The sequence below is a fragment of the Danio rerio genome, chromosome 24 (assembly GCF_049306965.1).
Source record: "Danio rerio strain Tuebingen ecotype United States chromosome 24, GRCz12tu, whole genome shotgun sequence".
In the NCBI taxonomy this organism is placed as follows: Eukaryota; Metazoa; Chordata; class Actinopteri; order Cypriniformes; family Danionidae; genus Danio; species Danio rerio.
Window position 1 is genome coordinate 23062090 of NC_133199.1, and position 27089 is coordinate 23089178.

General features: G+C 34.5%; 2 protein-coding genes across 4 annotated transcripts in view; both read left to right on the top strand.

Annotated features, from left to right (window-relative positions):
- Positions 1–15612, top strand: part of prex2 (phosphatidylinositol-3,4,5-trisphosphate-dependent Rac exchange factor 2) — a 258834-nt gene extending 243222 nt beyond the window's left edge. For both annotated transcript variants that reach the window (XM_001923322.6, XM_073940635.1), the window contains exons 39-40: positions 8454–8521; positions 14455–15612. In XM_001923322.6, the coding sequence (XP_001923357.1) occupies positions 8454–8521; positions 14455–14500 (114 nt within the window). In that variant the 3' untranslated portion in view covers positions 14501–15612. The remainder of the gene's footprint in view (positions 1–8453; positions 8522–14454) is intronic.
- Positions 15613–18621: 3009 nt separating this feature from the next.
- The window catches only part of zgc:162928, a 193158-nt gene continuing 184690 nt past the window's right edge, over positions 18622–27089 (top strand). The window contains exon 1 of one of the 2 annotated variants that reach the window (NM_001430954.1): positions 18622–18944. In NM_001430954.1, coding sequence (NP_001417883.1) covers positions 18876–18944 — 69 coding nt within the window. In that variant the 5' untranslated portion in view covers positions 18622–18875. The remainder of the gene's footprint in view (positions 18945–27089) is intronic. The other variant, XM_005162707.5, reaches the window with a different exon arrangement.

Genomic DNA, 27089 nt, shown 5'->3' on the forward strand with positions numbered 1-27089 from the left:
ATTTAGCAAAATTACTCTCAAGTCACTTGTAAAATCTGAAATGTACTAGTTTTAAACAAATAAAAACCAAACTTTGGCCATAAATGGTTGAAGAAGCACCTTATTACTGTACACACTCACCATTAAGCTAGCTTTCTGCAGAATATACTGTATACCACTGGTTTTTAATTAAAGTTTCTGCAAGGAAATGTGGTTTGGTTTTGAAGCCTCATTTCCAGCAGAGAAAAAGATAAGCTAATATCCACCTCTGCTTTCTGAATGTTACTGACCCAGTTCATTTATTGGGAATTACAGTTGCAGGAAGGGGAAAAAATTCAAACCGTTAGACCACCATGTTCAGGATTTATTTTTATCAAAGGCCTGTTTAATTATTTTGGGAAATGTAACAAGCTTAACTGCCTTGGTTTTGCTTTCTCTCATTTGGTTTGTCTACATGGCTGTTAGCATAAGCTGGTCTGGAAGAAGCTGGATAGATGTTCATGAAATGAAGTCTGAAACCTGCCTTTCATTTAGAAAGCGGGAGATTTTTAGTCATTTTCCGGCCATTTTCAGCCTAGCCTTGAAGTGTCCTTCATGAGGTTATGGATGAAGCTGACAGGAGCTGCTGTGTGAGAGTTGTATAATAGAAGAAATGAAACTTCAAGGTGGCCCTGAGTCATGAGAGCTAAAGACCTAAGAGCCTTTGACAGAAGCTCCATCACGTCCAGACAGATCATATTCACAAGAGTACATTAGGCCTGTGAGTATCAGGCCAGTGTGTTTACTTCGGTGTTCAGGAATATACTGTATATTTACTGTAAATTGCCATCATTTGTGACCATTTACAGTAATGATTAAAGAAGGCAAAAAAGGAAATGTTAAATAAATGATGTACATTCTTGTTCATAGACTTACAATTCTTACATTATTTACTGCAAATTTTAATCATTTAATGATCCCAAAAAAGTTACAAATAAATAAATAATGTATGTAATAATTTTTTTAGAACATTATACGTTCATCTGCCACTTTATTAGGTATACCTTACTAGTACCGGTTAGGATCCTCTTTTGCATTCAGAACTGCCTTAATCCGTTGTGGCATAGATTCAACAAGCTTCTGGAAATATGCCTCAGAGATTTCTGTCCATATTGACATGATAGCATCACACAGTTGCTGTAGATTTGTTGGCTGCACACCCATTATGCAAATCTCTCTATCCACCACACCCAAAAGTTGCTCTATTGTATTGAGGTCTGGTGACTGTGGAGGCCATTTGAGTACAGTGAGCTCATTGTCATGTGCAAGGAACAAGACTGAGATGATTCCCGCTTAATGACATGGCATTTTATCCTGCTGAAAGTAGCCAACAGAAGTCAGGTACACTGTGGTCATAAAGGGATGGACATGGTCAGCAACAATACTTAGGTAGGCTGTGGGGTTGATGTTGAATTGGTACTAATGGGCCCAAAGTGTGCTAAGAAAATATCCCCCACACCATTACACCACCACCACCATCCTGAACCGTTCATACAAGGCAGGATGGATTCATGCTTCCATGTTGCTGATGCCAAAAACTGACCCTACCATCCAAATGTCACAGCAAAAATCGAGACTCATCAGACCAGGCGACGTTTTTCAATCTTCTTTTGTCCAATGTTGGTGACCCTGTGCAAATTGTAGCCTCAGTTACCCATTCCTACCTGACTGGAGTGGCACCCGGTGTGGTCTTCTGCTGCTGTAGCCTATCCACTTTAAGATTTGACGTGTTGTGCGTTCAGAGGTGCTCTTCTGCATACCTCAGTTATAACAAATGGTTATTTGAGTTACTGTTGCCTTTCTATCAGCTGAAACTGGCCATTCTGGCCATTCTCGTCTGACATCAATAAGGCATTTGCAACTACATATTGCCACTCATTGGATATTTTCTCTTTTTCAGACCATTCCCTGTTAACCCTAGACATGGTTGTGCGTGAAAATCCCAATAGATCAGGAGTTTCTGAAATACTCAGACCAGCCCGTCTGGCACCAACAACAATGCCACGTTCAAAGTCACCTAAATTATCTTTCTTTCTCATTCTGACGCTCGGTTTTAACTGCAGCAGATCGTCTTGACCATGTTTACATACCTAAATGCAGTGAGTGGCTGCCATGTGATTGGCTGATTAAAAATTTGCGTTAACGAGCAGTTGAACAGGAGTACCTAATAAATGGTCAGTGAGTGTAAGTATATATGCTTTTATTATATATGAAGATATTTATATGCTAATCAATTTTGATTTCTATAATTAAAATTAATGCAGCTTATGTTCATATTAGTTTAATGTTCCAGTTCTTCCAATTTGTATGTATTTACTGTCAATTTGAATGCAACTTTAAAAACAAATAAAATAAAAAGTCATAAAAGTAATGCCATAACTAGTTATATTAGTTATTTTAAAATAATTAAAATTAAGTAAAATTATATAAATGGAATGATAAAAAACTGATGCATATACCTGTTTATTTAATTATTATTATATAATTTTTCATGATTAAATTTCATGGTCACCACTGCATTTGATGAAATTAAAATTACTTTATAAGTACCATGTAACATTCATTTAACTGTTATATAATATACATTTATATTCTCATTTTAAACCTTCTGAATTCATAATGTATTACAGTATAATATCCTGGACCGCCAGTGGGTGTCGAGTCCTCACCTTCACTGCTTCATGCTCCAGAATAACTTTATGAATATCAATATGAATGACTGTCGTCAGAGCTCCCCCTGGTTGGCTATTTATTATTATTCAGCGTGATTCGTACCTCACAGCGAGACTCAAAAGAGACTCATCCATCATAAAACCTGCAAACTCATTGAGGACAGGAAAGGGACACTGACGAATAGCTCTATTATTCACCTTCTATGTATAAACACCAAACTGCTGAACTGCCGAAATGAGTTAACCATATTTTTAGAGAAGTGATTGTTGAAAAAAAGGTTTTCAAGAGGTTGGCTAATCGTTGCCATGTCTGTAGACAAGAGCTTTTTTTACTCTCAGCCTCTTATATCTCAGTTGTTCCCCTAAACATCTAGCTGTATTTTAAAGCAGCAGGAAAGCAGTATACATCAGGCGAATGGGGAGACTTTTCTAGTGTAATTGCTGATGGTATCAAGACATGATAAGGGACTGACTGTGGTGCTGACTGTGCCATGATGCACTCACCAGTCAGCATTCGTCAGAGAAACACACTACCTGTACACTAGAGCTGACCACAGTGTGTTTGGGATGTCGAGTTAGCTAATTCCAATACATAAGAGCTCTTTTCTATTTTTGTTTTGCTTAAAAGCTAAAGGCAGTTGTGTTTATGGTTGGGTATTCATGATTTATTCTAAAAATCATATTTATTTTTTATTAACAAGGTTATATGAACAGGCAGCTAATTTTCCAGATGTGTAAAATCCCAACTTTTTTGTTCCATGACTTTATGATTCTGGATTAAATGAGAATTGCTAAAAAAAAAAACACTAAATAACATTTTGTTGGGTCCCAAATTGTTTTGTGTTCTTAACTACTATGTACTTACATTAAACTATAAATAGAATGTACTTAATGTGTTGATATGTGATGCAGAAAACTTTTGGTGCTCTTGAAGTTGGACATGGGTAGGGTTAGGGACAGGTTTGGTGGTATAGGTTTAAGGGTGGGTTAATGTGTAAAGAATGGTCAACAGTGTAATTATAAATTATATGTATTATAAATATTTAATCAATAAGTATAATGGAAAAACATGCATTTACACAGGTAAATTGTAACTAGTTATTAATTTCAGTGTAAGTACATATTAGTTAAGGGTACTTAATATAAAGTGGGACCGTTAATTGACATTTTCTGACCAAATGTTAAATATTTGAATAATTGATTAATTGTATTGGTTCCAATAAATGATTCACTTAATTACTCAAAGATTTCTCTTGTTTCATTACTGGATGAATCTACGTTTTTGAATAAATTTATTGAATTTGATATATTTTTAATGGCATGTAGATTTTTAAAGGGTTAGTTTACCACACATAAAACTGCCTCACCATTTACACTCCCTCATGTGGTTTTTAAACCTTTATGAGTTTCTTTCTTCTGATGAACACAAAATAAGATGTTTTAAAGAATGCTGATAGGCAGATTACATTTTTCTTTCATTTGGTAAACCTGAATGGAAAATCAACTTTGATTGATCAATTCTGATATTCAGATGTCTTTTTTTTTAAATTGCAAAATACCCTGAAATTTCACCACTTTGGTTACCAGATCTGACACACACACCTTGTAGAGCTTGGGCCAATGTTATACACTACCTGATAAAAGGCTTGTCGCATATCCAAGTTTTAGGAACATCAAATAACTTGACTTCTAGTTGATCAATTGGTATCAGAAGTGGCTTACATGAAAGGCAAAGGATTACGCTTATTTTACCAAAATAAAACATGATCATGTCTTGATTTGTTTTATTGTCTAATTAGGACAGTAAGGTCTGACTTTGCTGAGACAAAAGTCTTGTCACTTAACAGAAATAAAGTACAGTATAGAATATAAAGTCATGGTGCAGTGGAAAAATAATTAATACTGTGTATGACTCCCATGAGCTTCGAGGACTTCATCCATACATATCTGCAATGACTCAAATGACTTATTAATAAAGTCATGGCAAAGAATGGCAAAGAAAGCGTTCTTGCAGAACTCCCAGAGTTCATCAAGGTTCTTTGGATTCATCTTCAATGCCTCCTCCTTCATCTTACCTGAGACATGCTTAATAATGTTCATGCCTGATGATTGGGCTGGCCAATACTGAAGCACCTTGACCTTCTTTGCTTTCAAGAACTTTGACGTGGAGACTGAAGTATGAGAAGGAGCGCTATCCTCCTTAAGAAATTGCCCTCTACTGTGGTTTGTTGTGTAATGGGTGGCACAGATGTCTTGATACCTCAGGCTGTTGATGTTGCCATCCACTCTGCAGAACTCTCACATGCTTGCATACTGAATGTAATCCCAAACCATGATTTTTTCTTTAACAAACTTGATTAATTTCAGTGAGAATCTTGGGTCCATGAAAGTTCCAATATATCTTCTGCAGAATTTTTGATGATCAGGATGCAGTTCAACAGAGGATTCTCTAAAAAATCTATCTTCTGCCTCTTTTCCCAAGGATCAACTAGAAGTCAAGTTATTATCTGTTGCTCTTACAAACGGGATCAACGACAAGACTTTTGTCAGGTAGTGTAAGGCTGTGGCTAGTGGTTGAGGAGTTATGAGTGATTATGTATCATGGGCCACTATAGCGCCACCATCAGACCAATCAGGCTGAGCCTCGGTGACATAGCAGATAGTATATCTTCTACTTTGAACAAATGACCTTTAAACAATGACAATAGTTTCAACACCACACCTACACCACTAATAAAAAAAAAAAAAAACTATTTGAAAAAAGCTGAAAGAAATAATGACTTTGGACACCACATGTACAGTACCTGCAATTCTGAATGGGCTTTTGGGCATTGCTAATGTTTTAGTGCTGAAGCCTGCAGTTGTGCTCTTCCTTTACCTCCGGCAGTGTTTATGCATCAGTATTGTCTCCTGCTGATGATCCAGCGGCTCCAGACGCACTTGGCGAATAGCCCTCTTGTCACACCCACCCATAGTGCTATTTACAGAAAGCGCTAATGTTTGTAAAATGTGCAAGATACACATTTTCCTTCTTACGTCAAAGCGCAGGTGGTGATTTTCATTTTGACGCGCCAGCATTCTGGAGTAAAACAGGCCTGTGATTCATTTAGCTGGAAGAGGCTTTAACTCACGGAGAATGACTCTGGATGTTCTACCAGTATGAATGTTTTACATTTTAATTTACGATTGCAAACAAGCACATCTAACACACCTGACAAGGCCAGTATTGGTGAAGTGTGACGGACACAGGTTGTAAGTCACAGGTTCAGCTCTACATGTACTCTTTTCCTGTGAAATATGAGCCATGACGACAATAAAGGCTGATTTGAGCAAGTGAAAAGGAAAAAGTCCTAAAACAGATGATCTGTTCAGATGGAGGAAATGATTATATGAATTATTTAATTATGGAATAATAGAAGTAATAACGAATGCATATTTATTTTATGAAGTAATTTTTTCACCCATTGTTCTGGACGTTTAATTATTAAATGAATTTGGGTGATTTAGTTATAACAGATATGTGGGTTTTGGTTTTTAAATAAGAATATACAGATTATGTCGTTTGTTATATGTATTTTAATATATCGTTACATATTTTACATAAGGCATACATTACAAAACCATATGGCATATTGTATATACATAATATTTAACATAAAAAGTGTATATAATATAAACATATATACCACATTATAAAACGCATTTAATAATTTATTTTAAAAACATTTACACAAACACAGGATTACATCTTTACATAATGCATACATTGTAAAGTCAATACATTATTTATACAAGTTTAATATAATAAATTATACATTTTTATAAATATTAAGTATTGCTACAATATAAAGTGTGCATATTTAAAATATCTAAAATAATAATAATAATAATAATAATAATAATAATAATAATAATAATAATAATAATAATAATAATAATAATAATTCCTTACATTTATATAGCACTGAATGCTCAAAGCGCTTTTTGGGGGACCGCACACCAGCTGATTGAGAGGATACAGAGTTATGAAGCCAATTATGGTATGGAAGCCATGATGGACAGAAGCCAAATTTGGTCTAGATCATAGGTCTCAAACTCAGTTCCTGAAGGGTTGCAGCTCTGCAAAGTTTTGCTCCAACCCTATTCTGAGACAGCTGATTTAACTGTTCAAGGTGTTCCAGAGTAGTCTTGAACACCTTGATTAGTTGGATCAGGTGTGTCTGATTAGGGCTGGAGCAAAAGCAGAGCTGCGGCACTCCAAGAATTGAGTTTGAGACCTATGGCCTAGATTAAACCTCTACTCTTTATTGAAGGACATCCATAATGACCACAGAGAATCAGGACCTCAAAAAGACGGCACTTACTGAGCAGTATAGAGTCCCCATCAGTATACTGGGATGTTAGGACTCACACAGACCGCAGATTGAGTGCCTCACTTACAACACTTCTGGCAGCAACCTAGCTTTCCCATGTGGCTTTTCCCATGTTCCCTGCTTGGCTTCATTGGGCGACCATGTGAGAGATGAAGAGAGCTGCTGGCAAATATGCAGTATTTATGTTATTATTTTAATGATAATAAATATCTCTATGATTTTGTATTGTAATATATCATGCTACATTATTTCTTGTATACTGTGTAGTTTTTGAATCTGTGTGTGTAATGGGTTGTATATTTGTAATATGCTGTAAAGTATACAGTTGAAGTCAGAATTATTAGCCTCTCTTTGATTTTTAAATTTTTTTTATTTCTTTTTTTATTATTTACTAAATGATGTTTAATAGAGCAAAGAATTTTCACAGTATGTCTGATAATATTTTTTTACTTCTGGAGAAAGTCAGATTTTTTTTTTTTTTTTTTTTGGATAAGATATTCAGATAAGAATCTTTTAAAAACATTTTAAGGTCAAAATCATTAGCCCCTTTAAGCTATAATTTATAATAGCCTACAGAACAAACCATCATTATACATAACTTGCCTAATAACATTATTCTGCCAAATTTGACCTAATTAACCTAGTTAAGCCTTTAAATGTGACTTTAAGCTGTATAGAAGAGTATTAAAAATATCTAGTAAAATATTATTTACTGTCATCATGGCAAAGATAAAATAAGTCAGTTATTAGAAATGAGTTATTAAAACTATTTTGTTTAGAAATGTGTTAAAAAAATGTATCTCCTTTAAAGAAAAACTGGGGAAAAAATAAACAGGGAGGCTAATAATTCAAAGGGTTTAATAATTCTGACTTCAACTGTATGTGATCTTATCTTAATACATGATTTTATATCAGAAAACATATCTCTGTTGTGTACATATTTTTATTATATGAATTTTTGCTTTACATAGAAAAGTGTTTTATTTTGTACTAGGAGCAAGCTCAGGCTGACAGCTTCATTTATTAATTTATGATGACTAATCTTGTTACTTTATGTATTGTATTAATTACATTAATTTATTATGTGACATAAAGGAAAAATTAAAGCAATTAATCAAGCCTCCTGACTAGGATGTAAAGTAAGTTTTTTTTTTATATCAGAGCAATTCAAGCTTGAAATGTCACACAGCAAGACATTTTAAAATTCACTTCATCAAAGATTAATTAAACTTAGGCTAATTAATCTTAAACTAATGATTTGCCGTATCATCTAATTAATTCAACCCAAATATTTATGTATGATGATAACTATTATGGTAATTCACTTTTTCCCCCACTGCACGCTGTGTGTGAGGCCTGCTACTCATTCATAATTTTGCCTTGTTTTTAGGGAGCGAGAGTCCAGAACTCCGCCAAGAATCTGGGAGTGAGAGATCGCACCCCGTCAACAGTGCCAAGGTAAGCAGAGCGCCCTCATTTCAGTCCCCGCACATTCACACTGTGGCTTTCACTAACCTTTTACAAAATGTGCATCAAATCGTTTTAGACCTAAATGCCACGGGTCAAAAATTTACACATTGCAGAAAAATGTTCAGGGCTCTGGAAATGTTACTTTACTGACTTACCCCAAACATTTTGATGAGGGCTTTCTGTAAACCGTTAAGTGTTTGTGGTATGAGTTTTATTTTTGGTGAGATGTTTAGTTGAACCATTTTTAAACTTTATTTTAACCATCATATTTGTGGACTAAAACCATATTGTGGATGATCAGTAACTGTAAAAAAAAAAAAGTGTTGAACATTACCCTGTATTTCTCTGTTATTACAGCATTTACTGTTTTTTTATAAGTAAAAAAAATATTTATTCATTTAAATTTGAATTAAAGTTTAAAGAAACAGACACAAAATATTTGCATGCTCTCTACAGTATTTATGAGTAATTGTTTGTCATTGAAGGAAATTTATAATAATAAAAAGTTTTTTAATGTCCAGTAATAATTTAATTGAATGATTAAAATTTTAATAAATTGCTTTGAATGTACAGTATATCCGTTAATTGCTCCAAAAGTGTCAGAATTTGTGGGGTAAAAATATATGAAATAATTTATTAATACATAATAATAATAATAATAATAATTAATATATATATATATATATATATATATATATATATATATATATATATATATATATATATATATATATATATATATATATATAGTTTGTTATAATGTATAATGTTTGTTTTTGACATTTAAGTGTGTGTAATGTTCATAGTGCAAATCGTTTAAATTCTGTCCCAAAAATATGTGATCGATGTAGAAATGACAAGTGTGTTAAAGGAAAAAATGGCACTGATAATTATTTAGGATTTTGGATTTGATTTTGATTTGATGCTCTATAAATGGATCCACACAACATTTTTATTATGTATATCATTACTTGTATAAATACAGTGGGGCAAAAAGTATTTAGTCAGCCAACAATTGTGCAAGTTCTCCCTCTTAAAAAGATGAGAGAGGTCTGTAATATTTATCATAGGTATACCTCAACTATGAGAGACAAAATGAGAAAAAAATACAGAAAATCACATTGCAATTTATTTTGCAAATAGAATTTATTTGCAAATTATGATGGAAATTAAGTATTTGGTCAAAAACAAAATTTCAATGATTCTCTAGCATAATATCTGAAGTGATGACAAAACGGGTTATTTTGCTTACACTTTAAGATTGTAAGGCTGAACGGCATTAAATGCTATCAGTCTACAGAGATTTTCCAGTATTTTTCTGTTGTAATCGGGATTTCACAATAATTAACCCCGAAAAAGCCAAAACAAAGCAAACACTAACAGATTACTATGGTATAAATATAACATACAAATGAGAGAGTTTAATTTAGAATGTCGAAATGCAAAAAATGCAAAAAGAAAACGCTGAATTTTTCCTCCCTAAGGACTTATTATGCGGTGTCTTTCGCCATCTTGTGGCCCAACTGTCTTTGTTCTGCTCAGTTTGACAGGCTGATGGCTGCTGAAAATTATGAATATTTAAAATAGGCACTTATCCTTATAAATAAACTGCATAGTTGCAAACTAAACAACTACATTCTATATTTGCAATATTTGTCAAAATGTAGTGAGTCTATTGATCTGCTGTCAATCTATGTGGGTGGAACACAAAAGGGAAGAGGCTGTACAAGTGCTGTTATTGAGGAATATGGCACGGCTATGAGACAATCACATTTGATAAGCAGACTGAACTGGTGTTTATACAATTAAAAATAATTAAAATAAAATAATTATATCATTGTGTCAGTATTTAGCATAAAGAAATTGAATTGGGCCAGTAGCTCATACATATACTGTTTAATGCAGTTCTTTTTCTACAAGGCCTGATATTTCTTCCTGAATCTGCAAACTAGCATTACAATTGTGTTTCTGCATTTGAAATGTCCTTTTGCATAATAATAAGTTGCCCACTATTGTACTGGAGACAGAAACTCAGGAACAGCTGTTCTGCATTTATTCCTCAAATAAACCCCTGCAGAAAAGCAGTGTGTGACAAAAGACGCAGAGTTCTTGCAAATGTCCACATCATGCTATATTCATCCATTCACCGTGAACAGAACCCTGAGATATTAAATTCACAAAGCGTATTCTTCAGCGTAAAGTGCAAGTCCTCTAGCAGAACGGCAGTGTGCGTGTGTTTTGTGTGTGTGTGTGTGTGTGTGTGTGTGTGTGTGTGTGTGTGTGTGTGTGTGTGTGTGTGTGTGTGTGTGTGTGTGTGTGTGTGTGTGTGTGTGTGTGTGTGTGTGTGTGAAAGAAAGAGAACATTTACGAGCGGCTGACTATATTTCCTCCAGGAACACAGAATGAGACATACGTTAAAAGCAGATTTCGTCATTCTCTCTCAGCAGGTCTAAAACTTGAGTGTAAACTGTAATCTGTCACAGTGGGTTGAGGTCTGTAGGGAGATGTAGTGTAGCGTGACCCTCAAGACAATGACTCAGAGCTTTTCATAGCGTGTTGCATGTGATCATCGCTGTGCGGCTTATGTTTATTTGGCATATAACAAACGCTGCCTAAATCCAAGAAATAGTGTTTAACTTGTGCTCCCCTGAAGGAAAGTCCTTAGCTGGTTTAGAACACAAATGTAAGCATGTGTGTTGACTGCTGCAAATGTAATATGCCTCGGGTGTCCCACAAAACGTGTCGGTGAAGTTTTAGCTTAAAGGGACAGTTCACCCCAAATGGAAAATTCTGACATCATTTACAAACACTTCACTTGTTCCAAACCTATTTGTGTTTCTTTCTACTGTTAAACAAAGAATAAGATTTTTTTTTTTTTGATGATTGTAGTTGACTGCAATAGTTTTTCCTATAATGGAATTCGATGTGTACCAGCAACTTACTTTCTTTAAAAGATATTCTCAGAAAGGTTTTAAATCGAATAAAGGAAAGTAAATGACTAGGTAATTAAAATTTTGGGGTGAATCTCTATATAATTCCTCACTTATTTGTATAGAAATTGGGTTACCAAAATGCTATTTTGTGTCTGTGTGTGTGTCTGTGTGTGTATGTTATTGTTTGTCTCTGTAAAAATCCAAATGAGCTGCTGCTCTCCACCTCTGTCATAATTAGTCACATAGTTAACCAACATGATATAATCATAACCAATCAAAATGTGATTTTAATTACACTGCAAAAAATGCTTGTCTTAATTTTCTGTTTCTAGTCCAAATATCTAAAAATTCTTAGATCAAGAAGCAATTTCTAGACAAGTTAAAAACATAGGGCCCTATCATTCACTAGGCGCAAGACATGCTTGGCGCGATTTGTTGCTATTTTCAAACCAGCGCAACCCTAATTTTCACATTTTGAACCATGTTGTTTAAATAGCATATCCATTTGCACCATTTTGTGGACTCATGGGTGTGCTGGTCTATAAAGGAGGTGTGTTAAGGTGCATTGTTATGCATTGCTAATCTGAGAAACTGAAATAGACTGCGCCATTGACCAAGTAAAAGCTGTTCTAAAGTCCAGTGTGGATCATGTTAGTTATGCGCCTATGCAGGTTCAAACACTTAATACATACAGTATGTACAGCAATTCATCTTTACATATGAAAAAAAATTAATTATCCCAAATTATTGTCGGGAGCTTTTTTTAAATTATTTTATTTTTTTATTTATTTAGGTCAATTCACATTTGCATTTGTATAATGTTATTATTAGTATTATGCATTGTTTGCATATGTATATTTGCTTTGATAAAAACAAGTTTAGATTGGTCCACCTGTCTGGTTTTGGAGACGCATAAGAATAAGACGTGTGTTTGGATATAACTCACACTTCATTTTTATTATTCATTTATTCGTTTGCTGAAAATTGGAACTGAGTTAGCGCTTTAGACTCTTGTTTTAAGAAATAATGTCAACATAAAATAAGTTTTTCCCTTAAAACACTCACAATAATCTGCCAATGGGTTAAGCAAAATAATCTAGGTTTTCCATCTGGCATAAGATTATTTTGCTTACCCCATTGCCAGATTGTTTTGTTTGTTTTAGGGAAAAACTCACTTCATTTTTGCATATTATTTCTCATACCAAGACTATATGTTTTGCTTGTCTAGAAAATGCTTCTTGATTTAAGAGTTTTTAGATATTTGGACTAGAAACAGGACAAACAATCTAAGTAAGAAACACTTTTTTTGCAGTGTAAACAAGATTTTAGACAGGAGATGGCCAAACTAGGGCCTGCAGGCCAAAGTTGGACCATTCTAAACTTCGATTTGGCCAACCATCTTATTTGAGGAAGAGAGGGAGAATGATGGGGTGGTGGTCATTTTGTTTTGTTCTTTCATTTTGTAAATGAATCTGATTTTTTAAAATTGTAAATACTGTCACTTGACAGTGCACAAGACATCGTCGAGCAAATCAAAGCATCTCCATTGTGTTATTAATGGGATTATTTGTGTTTTTACCATAAAAAAGTCATTACACTTTTTAAAAATATATATACTTCAGATATAAAATTTAAAAATAAATTAAATTACTCATAAAATTTTTTTTTAACAAAAAAAAAGTTTGGTAATCTGTGTTTGAAAGTACCCAGCAATTAAAAATGACGGTACCCAGTCTGCAGGGTTATTTAGCAACTGAAAAAAAAAAATCTAAACTCTGATTTGATCGGAGCGTCAATCACAGCGTCTAAACATCTTGTTTCTTGATGTAAAAGAATTTGCACAATGCTTTAGTCTTTGTATGTTAAGCCGTAACTTTTGTTTATAGTTCATATTTGCCTCTGTATGTGCCTGTTGTATTTCATCTATTCTCATTTAAGTCTTTTACATAAGTATAGGTTCAGCTTATTAGGTTTCACAAAGTCTTAGTAGTCGTTTAGAGTTTATTAGTGTTTTTACCATAAAAAAGTCATTACACTTTTTAAAAATATACATACTTCAGATATAAAATTTAAAAATAAATTAAAATTCTCATGGCACTGGTGTAATACAGTTTGATATATTTACCTTTGGCCCACAGCCCTCAATCAAGTTTAATTTTTGAGGGCCCACAGCCCTCAATCAAGTTTAATTTTTGAGGGCCCACAGCCCTCAATCAAGTTTAATTTTTGGCCCTTCATAAAAAAAAAAAAAGTTTGGTCATCTGTGTTTGAAAGTACCCAGCAATAAAAAATGAAAGTACCCAGTCTGCAGGGTTATTTAGCAACTGAAAAAAAAAAAATCTAAACTCTGATTTGATCACTGCTTTACTGCCTCATTCCTGGCTGTGCAAGTCTCAATTTTGCCTTAAAAGTGCTAGATTTTCTTTAAAATAAAATAAATCAAAGCTTTGAAAATGCGGTAAAACATAATTAATTGCATTTCTTGAGACTTTACATTTTTTACATAAAAAAATTTAATTAAATTACATTTTTTAAAGATGTGACCATTTTTATTTTAGTAATTGTATAAAATGTGTTATGACAGTAATCGGGGAATGTCCAGAATGTACAGGAGGCCCTACAGTAATTGCACCAAAAATGTCCAAACCTGAAGTTTTTTTTTTTTAAACCTGAAATTAATTCTGAAATAGCTTTTGTTTATTTTGTTTGAAAACATGTCTAGGTGAAATGAATTTTGTTTAGATATCTATAATTCATTAATTTGGGTTGTTTTTAAGCAGTCATGCATGGGTTATAACAGTCAAATCATTTAAACTCCAGTTAATCAGTGAGATTAATACGAATATATAATTCTCAGATTATATATTATATAGTTAAAGCAAGTAATTGTGCTGAAATATTGTGTTTAAAAAAAAATCCGAAATTAATTCAGATCGTTGAATGCATTGTGATAATTAACATGCTTTTTTATTATTATTCTATTAACAGACTATACAAACTGTGTCAGCCTCCACCTCCTGACGGTGACCCTTAAACCCACATCCATCTTCATCAGATCTGGACACACACAGACTATCAAGACGTCACTCCAGCTCACAGGCATCTGTCGCGTCTCCAAGGCTTCGCAACGTAATATATATTGACTTTTGTCACAGCTTTTTAAAGGCAGCATTATTTTTTATTTCTTGCTTCGCTACGGTGCATCTTATTGTAGACGGAAGATCAAACAAACAGGATTTTGATCTTCCAGCTGCTGTCAAGCCCTTCACATCAATAGAGCGTCAATCACAGCGTCTAAACATCTTGTTTCTTGATGTAAAAGAATTTGCACAATGCTTTAGTCTTTGTATGTTAAGCCGTAACTTTTGTTTATAGTTCATATTTGCCTCTGTATGTGCCTTTTGTATTTCATCTATTCTCATTTAAGTCTTTTACATATGTATAGGTTCAGCTTATTAGGTTTCACAAAGTCTTAGAAGTCGTTTAGAGTTTATTAACACCATAGTGCATTAAGCTACATGTTGCAGTCTCAGTTCTGCAGTCTCAGTGAAACTACAGCGACATCCAGTACTGGAAAATTCATACAACATGATCCTCTGTGTTATAGATTTATAGAATTGTCACAGTTACAGTATGTACTGTAGGTATAGAAATAATTGGTGTCCAAATTTTTCAATTCATCTTTATTTCTACAGCGCTTTTACAATGTAGATTGTGTCAAAGCAGCTTAACATAGCAGTTCTAGTAAATTGAAAGTGTGTCAGTCCAATTTTCAGAGTTTAAAATATTCAGCACTCAGGAGTCATACGTTTTGATGATGTTGCTTAAAATAACAAATTAATCAGTCATTACTATGCAATATTGAGAAAACCACTTTAAATAGGGATTATTAACTTCATATATGCTATTTTGAGAATCATGATATATTGCGTTTGGAATTAATATGCTAAAAAAGCCAGATAACAAGGTTAATTCATGTAAAAATGTTACTGTAAAAAATACAGTTATTTATTTTGTCATAAAACTAACCCATTTTGAGATTTTCCAAATGTTTTTATATATGAATCAGGTTGATTTTCCCATTATTACATCAAATGTCAAACTGTAATAATGTCAATTTAAATTGAATAAAAGAAAATGCAATGATATTGCTTGTATTATATTATTAACCATATTTGAGAAATGTGGCTGTATTCTTGCAATTGATTTTAATGATGATCTGTTTAAATTTGTGAAGTAAATCTGTCACAGATCTCTGTGAATGTTTTTTTATGACATTATGCATGTGTTGAGCGCACAAACTGGAGGCTGCTGTATATGCTGTGTTGTCATCCATCAAATGCGCAGCTGCTATCAGACCAGTTAAAGTCTTCAGGAATCTCACTAATGGCCTCTGCATGTAGGCAACTGTCTCTGACAAACATTGTTTACCTGTCATAATTTCCCCGGGCTCACTGTCGCTTGCAGTTTCTATGGAGTAAATGCTTTCCAGGCTTCTGTAATAACTTAAAAGTGATCTTCTTCCAAAATATAATAAGAGAATCTTTATTTAAACAAAAAATTGCTTCCTAGAATTGCTGATCAACTTTTTACATGTCTTCACTGGTATTTTTGCCCATTCATCTTTAGCGATGAGCTCCAACTCTGTCAGATTGGAGGATCTCTTTACCATCACCCTAATCTTTAGCTCCCTCCACAGATTCTCAATTGAATTTAAGTCAGGACTCTGGCTGGGCAACTGCAGAATGCTAGTGTGTTTGTCTTTTAACCATTTCTTCACCAATTTTTCTTTATATTTTTGGGTCATTGTTGTTCTGAAATGTCCACTGGTACCCCTACATCGTTAATTTCACACCAGCATGTTTAATAGTAGGGATGGTGTTCTTAGGGTTGAAGGCTTCTCATGTTTTACGCCAAATAAAGGCTACATCATTGTGGCCAAACAATTTAATTTGTGTTTCATCTGAACATAAAACAAGACCAGAAGTCATTTTTTTGTCCAGATGAACATTTGCAAAGGCCAAGCAGGTTTTTGTTTGCTTGGTGATCGTCAATTCTTTTAACTCTCCCACTATCCTCCTGGCCAGCACAGTTGGCTTTTGACTTCCAACCACATCCTCTGAGATGTTTTACAGTGTGGAAGGTCTTGTATTTATAATGTAGCCACTGCAACTTCAAAACATGTTGATATGGACTTAGCCCTTTCCTGACTTGTGAGCAGCCACAATGCACAGCTGCAGGTCTTCACTGAGCTCCTTTGTATGAGCCATGACTGTCCACAAACCAACAGCAGAGGCTTCGCTGAAAATGAAAATAAATGCATTCATTTAGATTTTTGAGTCCCAAGTATATTTTTTGAACTTTGAAGGATCGATTCATTCAAAATGGAAAATTTTGTTATTGATTACTGACCCTTGTGCTGTTTCAATCCCCTAAGACCTTCGTTCATCTTTCGAACACAGACTAAGATATTTTAGATGAAACCTCCACATGCAGCAAAAGTCCAGAAAAGGAACAAAAAATAATATACTTTTGGACCACTGTCTATGCTAGGTCAAATAGCTTTTGGATTTCCTCTAAGACATCTTCATTTGTGTTCTTATTAAGAGGAACGAAGGTCTCTGTGGATTAGAATGACACAAGCGTGAGTAATTAACAACAGAACTTTTATTTTTTGACTGAGCTAACGCATCCAAGAGGATTGAGTTTTCTGTATAAAGGTGGGTTTTTAAATGTTAGCCTAGCTACATCCACACACACAAAAAACATTCTCATTTCGAGTGGAGTTTCGATGGAGTTTCAAGGTGAAATTTGCACATAAACTGTCACTGGCATTTTTTTCTTCTCACAAACTATTATAATCAAATAAAACCACGAAACATCTAAACAATGCACACAATTTGTACAAGCAAACAACTAAAAAAGTGTGTCACATTTCCATCTGCATATTGACTCCTTTTCTGATGTAGTCAGTTTGCTAAATAGTTCACATTGTACTGTACCGATAAAATAACAGATAAAAGATGTGAGAAAACAAGGTAAATTGCGTTGTCTTTGGTTAGGATTAGTGATAGTGTTGGTGATATGTATGACAAACAACCTTCATTGTTACATATGAAAAGAATGTTTACTAAAAAAGTGCCCCTACTAGGAGTAACACAACCAGTTGTATTCCAAGATGGCAGATGCATCTCTGTGTCATGTACAGAGGCATAATTTTCTATGCAAGGATGAGGTCAGAGAGTTTTTTTGATGCTATAGTTTCATTAGAACATTGCACAATGCACTGGACACATTAAACACACTTGAACAATGTAAAACACTTCTAGGTATAAATGAAAACTGATCCACTGCCTGGCATCTCACCTTTATAAGTATGATGAATTGTAGAAATGGATGGCCACTGATTAATATCAATAGTATATATAATTATATTTTAAATCTAATTGACATCAAGCATGAGGTCAAAAATGCAAATCGATTTGATATTAAATCCTTGATGTACATTTGACATCCACACATTGATGCCCATTTAGCCACCAAAATGATGACATGAAAAGTATTAAAATATACAGTAAAAAATGTTTTATTCATTTGAAAGCTTTAATTACAAATATAAACAAATATATACCTTGACGTTGAAACAACATCAGATTGACATCTAACATTGGTCTCAAAAACATGCTAAAAAACTATTACAGGACAGCCTTGTAATCGATTTTTGACACCAATATTTTGTCAGTTTGATGTCGTTTTGACATCAGGGTAAGCAATTTTATTTTGACTGTTTTTTTGACGTGTTTTTGATGTTTTTACATCAAGGTGCCTTCTGGGTAGTAGTAGTGTTTATAGTTTTATCCATTTGTTTTATGTTTGACAATGGGTCAACGATACACTTTTCTTTTTTACACTTTTGGACATGAAACGTTCTTGAAACATACACTACAAGCACAAAACATAAGTATATTTATAGCTATATCAAGATTAAGCTATAAAACATATAATCGATGATGATTATTTATATTTTGCACGTTTCATTTAACAGTATACGTGAGTTCAATAACACACTCTAAGTAAACAACGAATTAAGGCGGGTCTCCAAAACCTGATCAGCCAATGAGTAAACATTGATCTAAGGTGTACTCTTTCTCATTGGCTTTAAGAAGAAGCCGTCGTCAGCTACTCTTCCGAGACCGGAGGAGGGATAGTCCCATCAGATAGTGACCAAACCGAGGAGGAGGACGCGAGCCCTGGTAGTTTGAGCATGTGCTGGATGAGCAGCTGAGCTCTCAGCGCTGGATGTCCGCTCACTGCCCGCTAGACATCCGTCCGCAGTCCCGCGCGCTTGAAGATGCCTGGCGATATTTGACGACATCTCAACGCTTTGCTGTTTAATGCAACACATTCTCATGGCGTCTCTACAGCAGTCAAGAATTCAGTCATACCTGGAGAAGAATAAAATCGGACCCTTGTTTGAGGTGAGCTGTAACTTTTTCCACAAAAGCTGTTCGGGTGGCAGAGCGTGGATTTGCTGCATTGTAAATGAATGAAACAGGAGCTGCTTGTGTTTGCTCGAACGCAGATAGATGTAAACCAGAGTTGAATTATAACTGAATCAAGGCAAAATACATTTGGACATCATCTTATTGTGTTTTGGGTCGTTTGAATTGAGAAATGAATGAACGCAAGCAGAATATTTGTACTTATTCACTCATTCACCCACATCTTTATTAAATCAACTAAATGGTAGCAAAGAGATGGTGGACTTTGATTTGTTGCGTTGAATCAGTTGCTCTCATTAATAGCTTACTCTATAGAAATCATCTGATGTAATGTGATAGAGCATTTTTCTGCTGACTGGACGATTTCTCTCAGTAGCCGAAGCTGATGCCATGCATTGTTTCTTCAAGTCCTTATTGGCATCAGTGGTTCATTGAAAAGCCCTTCACATGCATGTGGAGCCTTTCCATTACACGAAAGGTGCTTTAGTGTAAAGAAAAAAAATATCGTAATATATACAAATATATTAATTTAGGAAGTTTGTGAAACAAACTTGTTCATTTATGACATCAATGAGAAAGCATCTTGTTTTTATAGATTTTTCACCATTTTGTGGTTAATTGGGATCGACATTCATTCATTCATTCATTCATTCATTCATTCATTCATTCATTCATTCACTCATTTTCTTTTCGTCTTATTCCCTTTATTAATCTGGGGTCACCACAGAGGTATGAACCGCCAACTTATCCAGTAGGTTTATACACAGCGGATGCCCTGCAGCCACAACCCATCTCTGGGGAATATTTGGGAACAAATTATGTTTTATTTTATTTTCAAAGTAATTAGGAGCCTATATTTTGTATCATGTAATAGACTAGGCATGGGCCTAAGATTTTGACAGTATGATAACCTTGGATAAAAATATTTGCAGTTTCACAGCATCACGGTATGGTGATTACTGCTTCAAAATACGTTATTTTTAAATGTCTGGGTAAAAAACAACCCCCCATTGAATACAGTATATTTAATTTTAAGAAACATTTAAAATATTTTGGACCATTAGCTTTTGGTTGTTTTTTTGCTGGAGATACAGTTTCCCCAAAAACTAAGTACAATTGGAGTGAAAAGCATTTAAAAAACAAAACAAAACTTAAACAAACAAAAAAACGTACATATACCCTTAGGAACGGTATAACAAAAAACGTTGGTGGTTTTAAAACCTTGACTTTTCCAAACTGCATCAAACCTTGAAACTGGTTATTATCCCATGCCTAAACTAGACTGAATTTGACTTTACACAAGTGACACAAAATACTGTATAACATTGAATGACATGTAATGCTAACAGCATTGGCCACAAAATTCATTCATTCATTCATTTTCTTGTTGACTCAGTCCCTTTATTAATGCGGGGTCACCACAGCGGAATGAACCGCCAACTTATCCAGCAAGTTTTTAGGCAGCGTATGCCCTTCCAACCGCAACCCATCTCTGGGAAACATCCACACACACATTCACACACACACTCACTACGGACAATTTAGCCTACCCAATTCACCTGTATCGCATGTCTTTGGACTTGTGGGGGAAACCGGAGCACCTGGAGGAAACCCACACGAACGCAGGGAGAACATGCAAACTTCACACAGAAACAACAACTGAGACGAGGCTTGAACCTTTAATTGGACTCTCAAAGATTGCACAACATCTGACTGTGCATAGGTTTAAATATTTAACTGAACAATCATTTTATTCAAATACATGTGAACACAAAATATATTAAGGTGCTCGAATTACTATTACAACTAGGGTTGCCAGTAGGGCCTATAAACCATATCAAATCATGATAAATTTTGTAAATATCATTGATAAGCTTTGGACTTTTTTTACTCTATATTAATCAAAGAGCCAAGCATACACCAAAAATGTGCAATAATGAGAATCTAAAGTGTGTTGATATACGTGTGCCACCGAAAATTTATTGGCTGAAAATACGTTATGTCATTTTAATAGACCCTCTATTTTTTGTGGTTTCAGTGATTATTGGGGTACTCTTATAAATCTGCAAGCATTAACAACTTATATCCAAATATATATCCTTAATGTTCAACATGGAAATCAATTATTGAGATTGCTTTTTGCCATATCGCCCAGCCCTAGTTGTCAGGTCCTCATAGAAAACTTATATTGATAATCAACCTATTTACAGTGTCTTTGCTCTGAACTTGGTCCAGTTCAGTTAAAATTGTGTTATGGAATACAACTAAAGAAATGAAAAATATAATAATAAAATCCAGAGAGAACATTATAAAAGTAGGCTAGATTGGCAGTAAAACACAGTTCCAATATAGGTAACAGCAGTAAGACTAACAACTAGGACTAATTTCATTAATTAAAAGAGATTAGCAATACATAGAATATTTTAAAAGATTTAACATGTAGTTGGCATATGAGGGATTATGATATCAAAGATTGAGATGCATATAGCACAGAAATCCACAGAGTTACTGGCATTTAAATAAAATGCCAGCAGCCTTCAATATTTTTGCTTTGTCAGCAACATTTTGGGTGATGTGATGGACTAAAAAACTCTAAGTGCAACAGATTTACCTAAAGTGCCGGTGTCCATTTTACAGTAGCCGACTAATATGTATGACTATATTACACCCTAGTCCAGTCACCTTGACAAAAAACAAAACAAAAAAAAAAACCGACTTTTCCGCTCCACACTGTAATGAACCAAAAATAGCGTTGTCATCCACCAGCGCTATTACCTCCATAAGACATCTGTAGTAAGAAGCACAGTCTATACGAGTCAAACTGCTGATGTATCAACTGTCTTGTAGCGGGGACTGTGTGCATGGGCTGAATATTAAACAGCAATAAAGCTAAAAGCAGCGCGTGTGTGACCTAGTACCATGGACAGCGGCGGCGCGCACAGATCCGCGGGGGGAACGCGCTGAGTGGGATTTGCGAGTTTGTCTGACGCTTTCTTTCGCTTTGTCGCTTTTCAACTGTAAGTTTCGGCGGGATTCGTATCTGAGAATTGTTTAGGCGAACGAGTAGTCTCCGTTGACACTTATGAAGTGTTGTTAATCAAAAGTTAATTATATTTTTAAGGTAATTTTTGAAGTGAGTTTTTAACGCAGCGGTTTAAATAACCAATGCTTGTAATGTAATCTTGTTATGATTGACGACTGTGTAATCGATTTAATGATTACACATTTTTTTTTTTTTTTTGCAACTTACAATCGTAAAACATAAGTTTAGTTGTATGTATATATTCACTGTTAGGCTACAAACATATTTATTCCGTAATGATAAGCTATATTAACCAAATTTGATTTTAGAAAGTGTCACTTTATTAAAATAAGATATTTATTTATTTATTTATTTATTCATTGATTGATTGATTGATTGATTGATTGATTGATTCATTCATTCATTCATTAAATTATTTATGTATTCTTTAATTCATTCATTTTCTTTTCGGCTAAGTTCCTTTATTATTCTGGGGTCGCCACAGCGGAATGAACTGCCAACTTATTCAGCATATGTTTTACACAGCGGATGCTCTTCCAGCTGCAACCCATCACTGATAAAACATCCATGCATGCATTCACACGCTTACACTATGTACAGTTTAGCCGACCCAATTCACCTATACCACATGTTTTTGGACTTGTGGGGAAAACCTGAGCACCCGGGGGAAACCACACGAACATGGAGAGACACAGAAATTAACACAAAGAAATGCTAAATGACCAAGCTGGGACTCAAACCAGTGACCTTCTTGCAGTGAGATGATGCTACTCACTGTACCACTGTGCTGCCCTTATTTATTTACTTATTTATTTATTTGTGTTAGTGTTAGGTTGCTTGTGTGTGTGTTTATGTGTGCTAAACGCTACATGTATAAAGCTATGGAATTATAATGATTTGGACCAAAATTATTACTTTGTAGATTTTTTTCACCTTTATTTAATATTTTAACATCTTGCAATAATGTGTCATTGGTGAACACAATCTAAGACCAATACTTTTGAAGCTCACATGCTCACTCACTCGCCACTTCAGATTGAGCCACAAATTACTATGGCATTTGTTTTTATGCAGCGACGGTACTTCTGAAGCCTTTTAATAATTTTACTCATTAGCAATTTCTAAATTTGAGGCAACACGGGGGCTCATCCGCCTCACAGCAAGTCCCGACTGGGTCAGTTGGCATTTCTGTGTGGAGTTTGTATGTTCTCCTCTTGTTTGTGTGTGTTTCCTCTGTGTGCTCCTTGCACAAGTCCAAAAACATGTGGAATAGGTGAATTGGGTAAGCTAAATTGACCGTAGTGTATGTGTGTGAATGAGTGTGTATGGATGTTTCCTAGTGATGGGTTGCAGCTAGAAGGGCATCCGCTGTATAAAACATGCTGGATAAGTTGCACGTTTATTCTGCTGTGGCGACCCCGGATTAATAGAGGGACTAAGCTGAAAAGAAAATAAATACAAAATAATATTTTTAATAGCAACATATGCACTGTTAACATGAACCAACATTATTTATGAGATTTGTTAGTATTTTAAAAATATTTTCTATTTTTATATTCAATCTATTAAAGTTTTAGGAATTTTATTGTATGTTATACAGTATTTTATATTATATTGTCCCTCTTCTGTAAAATGCATTAAATCTTTTTTCCAAAAAACTAAAGCAAAGTAAAAAGTGTGATTTATTCTTTCAGTTTTCCACGTACGTTCAATGTGCAACACCAAAAATACTGAAATGTAAAGCATGGCCCTAACCGTCATTTCCATACATACACATACATTCATAAACATACAACAACAATATGAATGCAATAACTAAGTTTGTCATTTTCTCTACCAGCTTGTTCCTTGGTTATATTATAATGTCACGGCAAACATCTGATACAGAGCCTCAGTTTGTTTGCAGATCATAACTATTATCAGTTTCTCTTTACAGGTGTGTTTGCCTCATGTGTTTCCACTCTCTACATGTGCTCACTGCGAACGCTTTGACAAAACAACACTGATGATAAATGACCCTCACTAGCTATTTTACCAGTTCTTGCAAAAACCAAGTCACCACGTAAACCAAAATTGAGGTCACTATCAATGCAATATTCATGGGACTAGGGAATAGGATGATGGCTGTAACTGCTGCATCTTTAAAATGTTTGACCGTCCTCAACCAGCCATGGCAACACAGATCTGTAGAATTTTATAGGCCAGTTTATATATATACACATGAAACACATTTATGTACATAATTTGGCCATACCGTATGTAAATAGTCATAATATTAATAATTTATTCAATAGCTATTTGTTATATAAGTTAACTTTTAAGACCTTATAGCTTCTCTTAAATAATAATGAGAAAAAATATAAACAACCTACATAAGTTCTTAAGATCTCTGAGTTTCTTCTGTTAAAACAAAATTAAGATATTTTGAAGAATGTTTATGTTCTAAATAATGTTTTGACTAGGGTATTTAGGTTAACTAGACAAATTAAGGGACTTAGGCAAGTCATTGTGTAACAATGGATTGTTTTGTAGACAATCCAAAAAAATATATTAAACTTGTGGAGGTTGTAAAAATGATGAGATAATTAAAAACGTTGGATGCATTATTGCTTTAAGTCCAGATAGGATTGGAGCTGATATAGTTAACTGGTTACTGTCTGCCCACATTTAATAAGGAACTTCTCTTGTAAAGGAAAAAAAAAGTTGCAGGGGAAGCAACACTTGAAGCATGCTTGTATGCCTTCTAATTAAGATAATTAAATCTACCTGCACAATTTAAAGGCTTTGCTTATTTTAATTTTCCAGTACAGTGACATATTGTGTGGGGGTTGAAGAATCGAGATCGCTGTGTTGATTAGCGCTAACTGTTTTGCCTGAATGCATTTTTTTGCATTAATTAGTGAAAAGATTTTTATTTACAATGTTTTGAGACTTACCGAAGAAGAAACATGCTATAATGGCCAAGATACTGAAAAAAGCTTTTTTATATATTATTATTTCCAATTTTATTTATTTTATTAGTATTAAACTGTGGCCATGAACTTAATCAGTCAAAATTGTTAGCCCTTCTTTGATTTTTTTCTTTCTTTTTTTAAATATTTTCGATAATTTAACAGTATTTCCATTATTATTTTTTTTTTCTAGAGAAAGTATTTTTTTATTTTGGCTGGAATAAAAACAGTTGTTATTTTTTTTTTGTAAACTGATCTTTGAACCCTATTAATTAACTATTAATTTAAAAGACAGACTTTCTTTTATGTAAGTAAAATATTTTCCCTAACAAAACATAATGCTGAAATATAGCAACAAAGTCACTGAAAGTTGAAAATGTGCAATAGATAAATAAACGTTTTTTTATGATTCAGCATGAATTTTTTAAAACAGAAATGCAACGAGAGTTGTCAGGATTGTCTGGCTACTTCATCTGTTAATGTAAGCGTGGGATGCTTTTTGTTGTTGTTGTTGTTGTTGTTTTTGATGATCATCTTTATTTGCTTAAATATATCAATCTAGTAGGGTGGCACTGTTGTCTCACAGCAAGTAGGTCGCTGGGTCGAGTCCCATCTAGGTCAGTTGGCATTTCTGTGTGGAGTTTGCTTGTTCTCCCTCTATTCACATGGGTTTCCTCCGGGTGCTCTGTGTTTCCCCTAAAGTCCAAAGTAGGGCTGAATAATTAATTAAAAAAAGATTGTGATTTCGATTTGACCAACCCACACAATCTTAATGTAGCATTTATGCGATTCTGCCAATCATATTTTCAAGTTCAGGAGAGAAGCATGAAGGTGGTCGCACAAGTCTTTACATTATTTTATATAGGTTTCTCAAAGGGATGCACGATATATCAGCGGCCATATTGTCATCAGCCGATAAATGCTATTTTTAAGATTATCGTTATCGATCCGATGTCTAAATTAGGCCAATATTTTTAAACCGATAAATTACGTAATTTTAAAGACCTGCCTGCTGCGCTCGCATGGGTGAAACTTGTTCAGACTTGCCCAGTGCACTATAATGGAGCTCTCCTCACACAGTTTATTCCTTCAAAGTCTGACCTTTCTTCATGTGATATTGCTGTGAGTTAATAACTCAGTAAGTAACCATGTTCCTCATCATTGTAGATATGTTTGATTGAGTGTCATTGTGTATTTTGCTTTAAATCACCTCAGGAAAAATATTACATGTGTAAACCTTTCCTGCTCTGTCTCTTGGTTGTGTTAGAGATAGCAGGGAAGATTCCCTTATAGCTCCATAATAAGTCCAAAATATTAATTACTTTCCATGTGGTACAACAAATCAGTCACCAAAGAGGGAAAATCATCAAAAAGTCTCATTGCGAAAAAAAAAACGCTCCTCTTTTCTCTCTCCCTCTCTGCTTCACACACACCCCAAACTGCAGCCCAGTCCCTTAAAGGACCCTTACATTTTACAACACGTGTAAACATAACGGTTGTTTGCCATCTGATTATTTGTTATAATCGACGCGATGCTTGCCATGTGTTGTTGATGTAAGATTGTATTCAGTTTGATCGGAATATTCATATTGATTACAACGAGCGCGCGTGAGAGCTGTCACCGCACACACACTGTATCACAGGGGAGAGGTGAGAGGTGAATCCAGTCAAAGGGGCTGTAAACTAGCCGCTCATTCTGTCTTTATATTCTGCTGTGTTTGTCATCATAGATATATACATTAGATGTCGCCTACCCTGTTGTTGTCTATTGGAAGGAATGCGTCAATAGAGCTGCCATTTTGGAACAGGGTAGCTCTCCTTTGAAATGAATGCGGGACCAAGGTACCAAGGTTTTCCTGGATGTTAGTATGCAATTTATTTTTTATTACGAAAATTATAATTTACATCACTTTTCTACATTGATGGATCAGTGATTGCATTGGCATTACTGACAAAGAGCTTGTGTTTGTGTGTACAGAAATTTACTATCCACCCTCCCTGTTAAATTTGATCTAATCCGTGTCCTGAAACACACTTCCTCTCCTGCTTTCACTTCTCGTACTGATGGAGGGAGCGATTCGTTTGTGAATGAATCTTCGTTATGAACAACTCGTTCACTAGCCGACA